This window comes from Megascapheus bottae, chromosome 4 (genome assembly GCF_031878675.1).
Source record: "Megascapheus bottae isolate mThoBot1 chromosome 4, mThoBot2.hap1, whole genome shotgun sequence".
Classification (NCBI taxonomy): Eukaryota; Metazoa; Chordata; class Mammalia; order Rodentia; family Geomyidae; genus Megascapheus; species Megascapheus bottae.
In genome coordinates, this window is record NC_143512.1 from 16,771,828 (window position 1) to 16,785,448 (window position 13,621).

A 13,621-nucleotide genomic window follows, 5' to 3' on the forward strand; every position below is an offset into this window, starting at 1 on the left:
ACTGACCTGTGATGTTGATAAGAATTTTTCCTTTGTCCACCTTGTTTATGCCCTTCTCTTTGAACTTTTTTCCTAAAAGCACATCCATCATAAACTTAGATTTCAGTAGTATACACAAAAGTAAGATACAAAGACTTGGAGAAAATCATATTAAGTGAAATAAGCCAGACCCAAAGCAACATAGGCTCAATAGTTTCCCTCATTTGTAATAACTAGTACACACCTATGACTCTCCTAGCAGAGGATTACAATAGTGCAAAGCCTAGAAACATAAGGCCATATAGGATGAGGCTAAATGAAAAGATCACCAGGGTATGGAAAAAAGAGCTTTATCTTATGTGATTGTTGTTCTTAATGTACTATGTTAGTTTTCTTTTCCTTTGTTGCCCTTTGGTTATTCTCATATTGTTACAGTGTCTAACTTACCTGGCATATTGAATATATGTTTATTTGTTTCTTTGAAATAAGAAAGGGAAGGGGGGAAAACAGGATGATTGGGAGGCAGCGGAGGGAGGGAAATGGGGACAAAAACGTGAGAAGGGGTATTAATGTGTGAGAAGTAATGATCTACTATCTAGCGAATATATTGTAACCCCTCTATAAATTACAATAAAAAATAAATGTCAGCATGTGAATTTGAGGAAAAAAACCCCCAAAAGTACGATACAAATGAAAACAAGAAAGAAGAGAGACAAATCCACGACTGAGTAATTTTATGAATGGAAATGACTTGTTTTCCTCTGTGGTTAGAGAAAATGGTCAAGTTGCTTGTACAAAATGGTCACTGAGTATTGTCATCTGAGGCTAATATTTTGTGAGCTTTGCCCAAAAGGAGAACAGAATAGCATGCCTGTTGAGTGTCAGATAGGCCTGTAATAACATGATGTCAAATCAACCACAAGCCATATTTTCATTTTCTCAATGATAAAGAAAAGTAGCCATGTGTAAATTTGTATATAAAATATAAAATTTAAACATATAAAATTAATGAAAACTTAAATATCATTCATTGTCTTTATCAAATGTTTTCTGGAAATTTCTGATGCTGTTGTTTAAATATGTTAGCACAAATATATTTTAACCTAGTCTGTGTAGCTAGCCAGTATCTTAGAAAAGAAAGCATTGATTGTTTTAAATTAATTAGTCAAGCCATTCCAAAGCTTCAAAACATATCTACTTCACTATTATTTGGAATTAATTTGCAACCTGAGAACTATCAGGCATCTGGCTGGAGAATCTAAGAGCAATTTAAGAAGAAAATTTCATTTCTATGAGTTTCAGTTTTTGGATGGGCTCCACCAGAAAGCAGAAAATTAGGTTATGTGCTCATTTACTGAAGTCAGCTTGTCTGTCTGATACCCTACATTGTTTTAAAATAGAGATTTTTGTGGAATAATCTAACACCCCAAACACTGATTTGTTTCTATTTACTTTCCTAAGTTATGTTTTCACAGAGGGAGTGAACTTGTGAAGACTTTGTCTTACTCATTTGCCAGAGTCTATGACATTAACAGAATCAATACACATATGTACTGGACTCAATCAGATACTAGAAATTGAAAATGTTTGAACTTGTGCATGGATTTTTGGGTTTTTCTTAAGAGTGCTCAGCATGAAAATTATCATTAAATTGTAATTGTAATATTGTTTTGTAAATAAATATTATTTCTAAATACTTATAATGTTTATAAATAAATTTCATTTGTAAATAAATAAGTATAAATAAGTATTATTAAGCCCTTTAGATTCAAGTTCTTCTTTTTTCTCTTGAAAGAAGTACTTTCTGAGTAGCCAATGCTAGCCTGGAACTCATGATCATTTCCCTTAGCTTCCAGGAGTTGGAATTACAGACATGCACCACTGTGCACCCTTAAAAAGTTTCTTTTATAACAGCCTACAATATCAACTATTCATAAAACAATATCTGTTTGAATCTTTACTACTGGCAAATAATTCAATGAGTGCTATGTGGTCACACACTAATTACTTCCGTAGAACAACCAACAAAGTATATAAAACCAGCAGTCTTTCTTCAGACTTTCTCTGGTCCATAGTTCCTCAGTTGTCAAAGAGAGCTCAGTCATATAGAGGTGAGAAACATGATTTTATCTAATTCTTCTCCCTTCAAGCATACTGGGTTTTTTTTTGTTTGTTTTGTTTTTTGTCAATTTATAGAACTGAAGTCATTGAACACAATAGACCTGTGTGAAAATATGCTCATTAGTTTCAGATGAATGATACCATGATATCTACCTACAAAGATAGTCTTATGCATATTATTGGTAAGACAGGAACTGTAAGAGAATATGCATTTTAATTTGTATATTTAAAATTTATTTTCATGTTTGTCCAAGTGGAAGAATTGTTTCCCAGATATATTTTTATATTTTAATTCCAGGACCATTTGCAATTTAATCAGGGAGGATATAAAGTTAACCACCTGCTCTGGCATTGTGTTGCTGCTTGGTCTTGTGTTCAGAATAATAGTTCTCAGCTGAATAATGTGCTGGAGCATCTCATCTCTCATAAAACACAGCTTCAAAAGAAATGCTGGTAAGATGATACTATAAATTCAGAGAAACTCATGGAGAAACCTTTGTGCTTAAATGTTAATCACACCTTGGTTGACTATGAAAAGAATTTATGATCTCAGTTCTAAAGACAAAGGCAATTTATGCCTTTTATATTCATATAATCAATAAATTGTTTTTTATCCTTTAAAAATTTTTTTGTTTTGCTGGATATGCATGCATACATTGTACAGTTTGACTTTCTTAAATGAAATCTGTGGTTGCTACGAAGTTTGGTTCTTTCTGTGAAAGAGAGGCTAAATCACAACAATGAAGCAATTTATTATCTTCAGGGAAAATAGTCTAAGTATTTAGAATCTCAGAACTTGGGCACTATCCTTGGGATTTCTCAAGCCTAAAGCTCTACCTCTTGAGCCACAGCACCACTTGTAGCCTTTTCTTTGTATGTGGTACTGAGGAATTGAACCAGGGCTTCATGTGTGCTAAAGAAGCACTGAAATGGTGTGAAAAAAGGTGGATAAATGCAGCAGTGATACTCATAGATGCTATGTTGATGATGAACATCTTGTGGGTAGTGACTGGAAGGAAAATCTTAGAGAAAGCAAGGGAAGGGGTGACATTTTCTAAAAAGAACTGCACTCTTTATTTGACATAACTGTAAGCCTTTTGAACATTGCCTTTACAATAACAATACAAATGCAAAAGAAAAGAAAACTTAAATTTTTACAAAGTTCCATATCCTTTCTTAATTATTTTTAAATATTTCATGAATTTGTCAAATGTATTTACAAAGTACTCCAATTTCCAAATTAAGCGCTGCAACAGTATGTGTGTGAATGTCACATTGTTTCTTTAAATATTGTTCTTTCTACTTTCCTGCAAAAATATAATTTCATTCTTCTTTATGACTGAATCACATTTCATTGTATATATGTGCCACATTAGCTATTCATTAGATGAAGGGATGATTCCATAACTTGACTGTTGTAAATAGTGTTGTGATGAACATGGGTATTCAAATGTCTTTACAAAACCCTGACTGACAGTCCTTCAGATACCCATGTGTGGTATCAGCAGGTCACACATTAGTCATGTTGAGGGGGTTCCATTCCATTCATACAGTAGCTGTATTAACTTACAGTGCTACCAATTGTTCATAAGAGCCACTAATCCCCATTTTTCTCAACATTTGCTTAATTTTCTTGATAATTTTTGCTGGAGTGGGATGAATTCTCAGTGTCGTTTTGATTTCAGACTTTTTTTTTACTATTGTCTGTTCATTTTCTTGTTTATTTTTGAATTATCCTTAAGTGGTTATACAAAGGGTTACAATTTAACATGTCAGTTTTCATGAAAATTATGAACTGTGGTCAATTTAATTGTTCCCCTATCTTTCCCAACCTCCCTCATGCCCCCAAGTTACCATTTTCTCATAGGTGCTCTGAATATTATGAGTGTATTCACTCATGCTTTCTTTCTTAATTTGTCTGCCCTCCCCCACAACATGTTCCACCTTTCTGGGAATCATTTTGTTAAACTAAATTTGTTGTTTCAGTGAGTTCTAACATTGAAATTCTCCCTTGAGAATATCATTCTTTAACGTTTGTGTATGTATGCATATGATCCTGTATATGCTCACATGTAAATGTATAAATTAGTTCTAACTTCCATGAATGAGAGAAAATGTGTCATCATCTTTCTGAACTTGACTTAATCTTGGGGAATACTGAAGCAATGAATATAGTTTATAGTTGTTTGAATGTCTTTGCTATATATCCTGATTTGGAACATTCTGGATAAATGTCCTAGTGTGGTACAGCTGAATCATAAGAGAGGTCTCTTTTAGAGTTTTGTTTCTAATTTCCAAACTTCCTTCCCTCGAAATAATGTGCACATACACTTTGCTGCCAGGGTCATAGCATAAATATCATTTTGCTCCTCTCTAGCTTAAAACTTATTAACATTTTTTTACACAACAGTAGCCCCAGTTAGTATCTCATAACCTTGCCTTAATATTGAAAACATAAGATCCTCCAACTAGGATTAATTGCCATCAACCAGTCAAAAGTGCCTCAGGTGATTCCCTGGAGAGAAACAGTGACTTACCTGTACTTTCCCTGAAAAGATTAGCATCCTGGTTTGTCTTGCTTCCATCCTTTACTGGCTTCCATGCAATAAAGATTGTATAATCTAGAGGAAAACCACTTTCAGCAGATGAAGTCAAGAATTCAATATATAGGGCCAGGAGTTTGGCCTAGTGGTAGAGTGCTTGACTAGCATGCACAAAGACCAGGGTTCAATTCCTTGGTACCACATACACAGAAAAAAGCCAGAAGTGGTGCTGAGGCTCAAGTGGTAGAGCTCTATCCTTGAGAAAGTCCAAGGACAGTGCTCAGGCCCTGAGCTCAAGCCCAGGACTGGCAAAAAGAAAACAACAAAAAGAATTCAATGTATATTCTACAAAATAGGGCAAGAAAGTCCCTGAGACTTGCCTATTAACTACCAGCACAGCCAGAAATGAAGCTGTGGCTCAAGCAGTAGAATGCTAGCTTTGAGCAAAAAACCTAAGTAACCAGTGTCTAGGCCTTGTGTTCTGGCTTCAGTTTTGGCAGTCAAAAAAAAAGAAAGCATTTCTTGGCTAGGAGTGTGGCCTAGTATCTAGAATTTACCTAGCATATATAAAGAAAAATCCAGAAGTGAAGCTGTGGCTCAAGTGGTAGAGAGCTTCTCTTGAGAAAGCTCAAAGATATTACCCACACTCTGCACACTGGAGTTTAGGCTCCAGGACTGGCAAAATGAAAACAACAACAAGAACAACAATCACCTCAAAAACCCCCAAACACCTGCATTTTTATACTTTATTTCATTTTATAAGGTAAAAGACTATGGTGTGTGGAAAATCTAAGCAGTCAGATTAGATTACTTCTATCCTTTTTTTCTGGTACTTTGATTTTATGGATTAAAGGGTTTGACTTTTTTTTTCATTTTACTTTTTATTATCAAGGTAATGTATAGACGGTGACAGTTACATTTGCCAGATAGTAGGTGAATTACTTCTCAGACATTGATACCCCTTCTCATGTGTCATTCTTGTAGCTAATTTTCTGTATGATAGATCTTAATTGCACTTTGTAATTTTCATTCCCCTTCAGTCTTTTTTCTTACCTTATTATTTCCTCTCAACATCAAGGCTTTCATCAGGTTCTCTTCAGGAAGAAGAACAAATCTCTTTTTGCTGAACTTTATAAAAGATATTGAAGGGATTGTGAAAGCATCTTGCGGTTCCTGCAAGACATTCTTTTGGCATTAGGATCTTCTCTGAGTATTGACACTGACATTCTCTTTCATCTTAGCCACAATATATATTTTCATTTATTCTAGAGATGTCTCCTTCCTCTACTTTTCATTGTAGGTATTCAGAAATCAAAGCAATATAAAAACCTCATCATTTTAAATGAGAAGTTTATAGCCACAGAAGTTAAGACTGAAGTTTTGTTCATTTACATTTTTTGTGTGTGGGGGGGGTCATAGGGCTTGAACTCCATCTGGGCACTGCCCCTGAGCTCTTCAGATCAAGGCTACCGCCCTACCCCTGGGCCTGGGAGTTGTCCCTGAGCTCTTAAGCTCAAGGTTATCACCCTACCCTTTAGTCAATCCCCACTTCCCATTTTCTAGAGGGTTAATTGGAGATAAGAATCTCAGGTCCTTTTGTGCCCAGGCTGGTTTTGAACCTTGATCCTCAGATCTCAGTCTCCTGAGTAGCTAGGATTACTACATCTGGCTTCATTTAAAATTTTTTAAGGCATTGTTATATTTCACAGGCTGACTTAGAACTCATTTCATTCCTGCTTCAGTATACTGATGCTGGGATTACAGATGGGGCCACTATCCCTGGCTTTAATTTATTTTTAAACGTAGCATTTTTATGTTAAAAATTTATAAGAGTAACATGTAAAATTATTTTAGAGCCCGTATTCTCTACACGCAGTAGTTTCCTTTTGTTGATGAAATATACCTCCGCTACAGTTCTGTGGCTTCTTCTTGTTCCATCCCCATCCCTATAAGCACTGTTTTCTATACGTTTTATCACCTGTATTTATCCCCTCAGAAGACAGTGAGACAAAGATGAAAAGAGTAATTGGTCAGTCTCTCAAGGTATAAGATTAACTGTACTCTCCCTGATTCTATGAACCACAAGATTACTTTTCTCTAAAATTTTTAACTTTCCTTGGAGAAACAAGACTGATGTATCTCAGGATGTTGCAGGTGGTATTCCTTCTTGCTTGTCTCCATCCAATTGTATTGACTTTGTAGTTTTGAGCATATAAGTTACTGTCTCAGTGACCTCTTTTTCATTTTTAGTTTTCAAGATTGTGATTTTTAATATTATAAGTGTTTTCTGAAATACTCATTGTTAGAGTAGAATAAGGTGTTTAGTAGGAGTACTATTTAGAGATATTTTAATTGTGTTTAATCAGTTCATTGAAGATATAAATAGAAGAGTAAAGATAATCTATGAAAACTCTCTGACGATATTCATTTTATAAATGTATGATTCTTTTTTTTTTCTAGTCCTGGGCTTGAGCTCAGGGCCTGAGCACTGTCTGTGGGCTCATCTCAAGGCTAGAACTCTACTACTTGAGTCATAGCACCACTTCTGGCTTTTTTTTTTTTTAATGTATGTGGTACTGAGGAATTGAACCCAGATCTTTGTGCATGCTATGCAAGCATTCTACCATGAGGCTAAATTCCAGGCCCTATAAATGTATGATTCTAATAAGTATTATTGCTATCATTTTTTTATAGTTTTTCAATTGGAGAATTGTATACACACATACATGTGTATATATATAACATGTTTAATTTCATGGCATTGTAAAACCATGTCAATGTAGTGATTGTTGAGATTTTCTATATTATAACAAGGAGTTCTAAAAGAGAGTGCTGTGTTAACACTTCTGGCCTAATCTCCCTTTGTTTCTTTTTCCTGTGTACATTAATTTCCACTTCAGATTTTTACCAAACTCAAATATTGTGCCTCTATTCTATTTTTGGAAGAAGCATTTTCACTTAAAGGAAATTTTGCAGTCAGCAACACTGATTTAAAAGTGTATTTCGAGTGATGGAGTTTTTCAGGGGGCCGATACTAATTTTATTTTCTAGTCCATGGTTCAGTGAACGTGTTCCAGGTTAGATAGAGTTGTCTACACATAATAGAAAAGAAGAACCCAAAGCATCATAATGATGAAGAATATTCAGGGGAAAAGCTGTATGAGTTCTTTCACATGGTCATATTGTGAAGAACTCATACCCTGTATTGGGAATAACTGTCCTTGGAGGCCCTCCCTTCTGTCAACCATCCTGTGATGGTATCAAGTGTCAGTCAAATTTACTGGCACATAATTTAGATATAACAACATAAGCATCCTTTCTTTGTCTGGAAGTGCTGGGAAATCTGGGCCTTCTGTGAACCACCCCTACCAAATTTCTGTTTTCTGATAGGATCTCACACTTTTCCCCAGTTGACCCCAGGCTGTAATCACCCTCTCTATCTCCCAAGTAACACTGATTACAGCCATATCTTAGGAAGATAAGCCCAGCATGAACTTTCTTTATATATGCAGATTTATGATTTTGGCAAATACTACGTTCATGTGATCACTATGTCAGTCAATATAGAGTCATCTATTTTGAGCTAGTAACCTGAACTGAGTGTTTTGCACTCTTGAGAAAAAACTCAAGTTGTTTTAGGTAGGCAATCACCAGAATGTGCCACACTGAAGTTTAATATTGAGGTATTAAAATAATGGCTAGAAATGAGTTAGAAAACATTAAATAATCATATATGAGGGAAGTCTTCAGTTACAGTGAACCAAGAAGTTAGCATGCACTAATCTCACAGACTTACTATGTCTCCATTTCTTAATATTAAAAAAATATATCAGATCTATGAGGTCTGCAGATTAATTTATTATTTTTTTATTTTTGCCAGTCCTGGACTTGAACTTAGAGCCTTGGCACTGTCCTTGAACACTTTTTGCTCAAGGCTAGTGTTCTATCACTTGAGCCACAGCACCACTTCTGTCTTTTTCTGAATATATGGTACTGAGGAATTGATCCCAGGGCTTCGTGCATGCTAGGTGATCACTCTATCACTAGGCTACGCTCCTGTCTCCATGCAGATTAAGGTTTAAAGCCAGTCTAGAGAGACAAATCCTTGGGATTCTTGCTTCCAGTTAGTGAACAAAAAAGCTGGAACTGGAACATGGCTTAAGTGGGTAAAGCAGTGCGAAAAAAAAGCAAAAATGCAAGGCTCTGAGTTCAAGCTACAGTACTGGTGCCTATACAAACAGAAAGGTCTTCACAGGTCTTAAATGTTTATAGCCCAGTTCCAATGAATAATTTGCATAAAAGCAAATTGAAATCTATAAAGTCCTATTCAAATGTGGAAAATTGTCTTTAACCTTATGATCAGAGATGTTTCTTTTTAAAAATAATGTGCTTATTAGTTATGAAGTTCAAATGTACTTGTTCAATATATTTTTATTTATTATCTATGGTTCAGAATAATAAACAGTTTTATACAGAAAAGTTTATATTTGAATTCTTTTCTTTCAAAATATAGTTTTTCAATTGAGTACAAATAGCATTCACTAAATATATAATTTCTCCCCAAACTCAGGCAGAATATACTTACATTTATAGAGAACCAATTCTGGTATAAATTTCCATTCATTGTATTTTGCAAACTAATATATGACAATGTAAGTTTTATTTTGAAAAATAATACTTTTTAATAAGCCAAATAATGCTGAACCTTTGGAGTATCTCAAAAGGCAACTTTTTGTTTGCTTGAAATTTGGCCCATGAAGTCAATTGCAGCAACGTAAAATTCAGCTCTTTCTGTGAGGTTTTGAAGGTACCCTGTAATACCACAGCTCTTGATTCCTTGTCAAGGACTTCTGAAAAAAAAAGGTAATTTTTAGCATCTGTTACTTGCAGATCATAGTCACAGCATTATTCTAAACTGAAACACCTTGCCAAAATGATGGTGTCCTTCTTGACTCTTTTTGTAATCTTTCTTGAAAAATAGACATATGTGGACTAAGCATTTATTATCCCTGGTCTAATACATTTACTTCACTAAAAGTCAATTATTGTTCTTTTTCATTAATGTGTTTACCATTTGCTTATAATCCAGGCTGGATACAGAACTAGCTTTGCTTGTCCTTGGAGAGGCTGCCAAAATGAACATGGCGTGCTTGAAAACTTTAATGGATCTAATGAAAGATTTTCTTTCAAGCATTTTGTCTACTCAGAGTCAGGTAACCTATTGCTAATTTAGCTGTGGAATAGATTTATATTTCCTTTAAGACATTTTATTGTCAGGGGTTACAGTTACATTTATTAGGTAGTGGGTGCATTACTTCTCGCACATTGATACCCTTCTCATGTTTATGTCTCCATTTCCCACCCCCCGCCTTCTCCCAGTCATCTTGTTTCCCCCTTTCCTTTCCCTATTTCAAATAAACAAATAAACATCTATACAATATACCAGGTAACAAAGTCAGATAGAGTAACCACATGAAGTTAACTATAAGGGGAAAAAAGAGAAAAGAAATAACATAGTACAATAAGCTCAACAATCACTCAAGATAAACCTCTTGTTTCCATATCCTAGAGTTCATTGCCTTTAGACTCACCCTGTATGACCATTTATACATAGCTTTGGAGTTATTGTGATTCTCTGCTAGGATAGTCCCAGATGTGTACTAATTATTACAAATGAGAGAAACTATGGAGCCTATGTTCCTTTGGGTGTGGCCTACTTTAGTTAGTATAATTTTTTCCTATCTTTCCATTTCCTTATGAATGGGGAAATATCATTCTTTCTGATGGCAGCATAGAATTCCATTGTGTATAAAGTACCACATCTTGATCCATTCATCTACTGAGGGGCATTTGGGTTGGTTCCATATTTTAGCTATGGTAATAATGCTGCAATGAACATCATTGTGCTAGTGACTTTAGTGTGTCCTTGTGTTTGGACATTTGAGTAAATGCCAAATAGTGGGGTTGCTGGGTCATAGGGGAGCTCTATGTTTAGTCTTTTGAAAAATTGCCATACTGCTTTCCAGCATGTTTGAACTAGTTTACACTACCACCAACAGTGTAATAGCATTCCCTTCTGGCTGCATCCCTGCCAGCAATAGATTTGTATTTCATTTGTGCCATTATTTAAATTGTCACAATAGGGTATACTATGTGTATTGCTTTGCAACAGTAACTGTAATGTACAGATACAGTAACAATGTACTTTGTCATGGTTTTATTATAACTACGTAATATTAAATATTTCTATTTTACTAATTAATATTCCTTCTTGCCATTACATTTTAATAAAATTCATATTTAGTGGAAGTGATATTTAGCCCTTTCCTGTTGAACATTAACTTTGCTCCTAATTGTTCATAGTTAACAAAAAGTATGGGGTTTTTTGTTTATTGGCTTTTTTTTTTTGCTTTATTTTTGTTTTTTGGTACTGCTGGATTTTGAATTCAGGGCCTGGAACTTGACAGGTAGATACTCTGCCACTTGAACCATGGAAATTAATGTTCATGGGTCATTTTTTTGGTTTTTTTTTTTTGTTTTTAACAATTTATTAATCCCTCTGTGAAAAATCTGTCATCTTGCAGGTCAAGTCATTGCAGGATCTTCATTCCTTTGGCTTTTTGCCAGCTCCAACATTGGCCTTGGCAGTACCTCTGACTTTCTTCATTCTGTTTTTGCGTTCCTTTCGCTGTTTCCTGGAGGTCTTTTTCTTTTCATATAGGCCATGTCTTGAAAGTCTGTGTTTGGTTCATTTTTCTTTGCATAATCCAAGAAATCATAAATCATGCCAACGCCAGTTGTCTTGCCACTACCAAAATGGGTTCTGAATCCAAATACAAAGATGACATCGGGTGTGGTCTTGTACATCTTGGCAAGTTTTTCCAGGATTTCTGTCTTAGGTACTGTTGCCTTTCCAGGGTGAAGGACATCAATAACCATCTGCTTCCTCTGAAGTAGTCGGTTGGTCATGAACTTCCTGGTCCGGATAGTTACTGTGTCATTCATGATGGTGGCTGACCTTCAGACAGCCAGGGAGGAAAAGATCATGGTTCATTTTTAAACATACAATTTTACCTACATTTCTCATGAGCTTTTGGATGGAATATAGTCAAAATACTGAAAAACTATAAATTTTTGTTAAAGATTTTTAGAGAATGTGTCATATATTAAACCAATAAATGCAAGTATAATTCAATTCTTGCTCTTAACCAATTGTAGCCAAGACTTTTGTGACAGATGCTTGAATTCTTCCTCAAAGAATGTCATTATTTTGTTTTCCTCTGAAATGCATATTAAAGTACTAAACTCTAGAAAAATTATTTTCTAATGTGCTATACTATAGAAAGGTACATTTTATTGCATTAGTTTATATTCCATGGCTATGGGATTGAGAATCCTCTTTTTTTGTTAGTACTAGAGTTTTAACTCAGGTTCTAGTTCTGGCTAAGTCTGTGCTCTAGTATTCAGCCATACTTCAACATCTGTTTATTTTAGTTTTTACAGATAAGGTTTCATGCATTTTTATTAGCCTATATCTGACCCTGGTCCTTTGACTCTTCCTTCCTTAGTAGCTGGGATATGCCACCATACCTGGCAATGGAAACATTTTTGCTTTAAATGTAGTGTCTGTAGATTTAACTGTAATAGGCTATACTTTAAATACCTATTGTTTTTTTTTTTCTTATTTCAGGAAGAAAGCTTTGAGGAATCTTGTTGTTCCTGGGCCTGGAATATAGTCTATATATACACAACGATTATTGCAGAAATCTGTTTGTATGCAGCCACTTCTGACTTACGAAAAACTGCCTTAATTGGATTCTGTTACTGTAAGAGTACACAAAAAGCTTATTTCCCAGTGGAAAAAACGGAACAGTCAGAATTACGGGAAACAAGTATTTTAAGTCTTTTGGAATATTTCTCCTCAAAAATGTCAGATAATTGTAAGTATATTTCTTTTTACCTCAATAAGTAATATTTTCTTTTTTTTTTTTTTGCCAGTCCTGGGCTTGAGCTTAGGGCCTGAGCACTGTCCTTGGACTTTCTCAAGGCTAGAGCTCTACCACTTGAGCCTCAGCACCACTTCCGGCTTAATAAGTAATATTTTCTAAGTGTCCCTGTCTACATATAATAGTAAGCTCTCCCAAAATGTTAACATCTAGAAGTGAGAAATAACTTTAAATCAATAAGATATCCTAGGGATAATATTATATAAAGTAGAATTGTTATTTTATTTATTTATTTATTTATTTATTTATTATTTTTTTATTGTAATTAGTAAAAGGGTTACATGATATTTGCCAGATAGAAGGTGCATTAATTCACATACATTGATACCCTTTCACATGTCTTGGTACCCATTTCCCTCCCCCCCCACACCCCCCACCCATCTTGGTTTTCCCTCCTTCCCTATCAAATTTCAAATATCCAAATACAAATAAATTCAATATATCAGATAACAAAGTGAGATACTATACCAATATGAGATAACCAAGGGACAGCAAAGGAGATGAGAGACAACATAGTACATTAAGGACAACAATCATTCATTATATGGCTTTTGTTTCAATATCCTGGAGGTCCTTTCAATTAGCTTCACATTATATGGCCTTATGTATCAAGATTTTGCTCTATTGCAGATCTCTGCTAGTAGAGCCCAAGGTTTCTACTGATTATGACAAATGAGGGAAACCATTGAGTCTGGCTTACTTCACTTAATATGATTTTTTTCTAAGTCTTTCCATTTCCTAACAAATGGGGTGATGTCATTCTTTCTGACAGCAGCATAGAATTCCATTGTGTACAAATACCACAACTTGTTGATCCACTCATCAACTGAGGGACATCTAGGTTGGTTCCATATCTTTGCTATGGTGAATAGTGCTGCAATGAACATTGTTGTGCTAGTGGATTTAGTATGTCCTTGTTTCTGGATGGTTGGGTAAATGCCAAGTAGTGGAATTGCTGGGTCATAGGGGAGT

General features: G+C 35.0%; 1 protein-coding gene and 1 pseudogene across 1 annotated transcript in view; one reads left to right on the top strand and one right to left on the bottom strand.

Moving 5' to 3' along the window:
* Tmem232 (transmembrane protein 232) overlaps positions 1–13,621 on the top strand; it is a gene marked incomplete at its 5' end in the record, with an annotated part of 194,411 nt that overhangs the window by 39,751 nt on the left and 141,039 nt on the right. The window contains 3 exons of the mRNA XM_090332206.1: positions 2,399–2,553; positions 9,733–9,856; positions 12,334–12,583. Coding sequence (XP_090188332.1) covers positions 2,399–2,553; positions 9,733–9,856; positions 12,334–12,583 — 529 coding nt within the window. The remainder of the gene's footprint in view (positions 1–2,398; positions 2,554–9,732; positions 9,857–12,333; positions 12,584–13,621) is intronic.
* On the bottom strand, positions 11,205–11,663 carry LOC150064111 (small ribosomal subunit protein eS24 pseudogene; annotated as a pseudogene).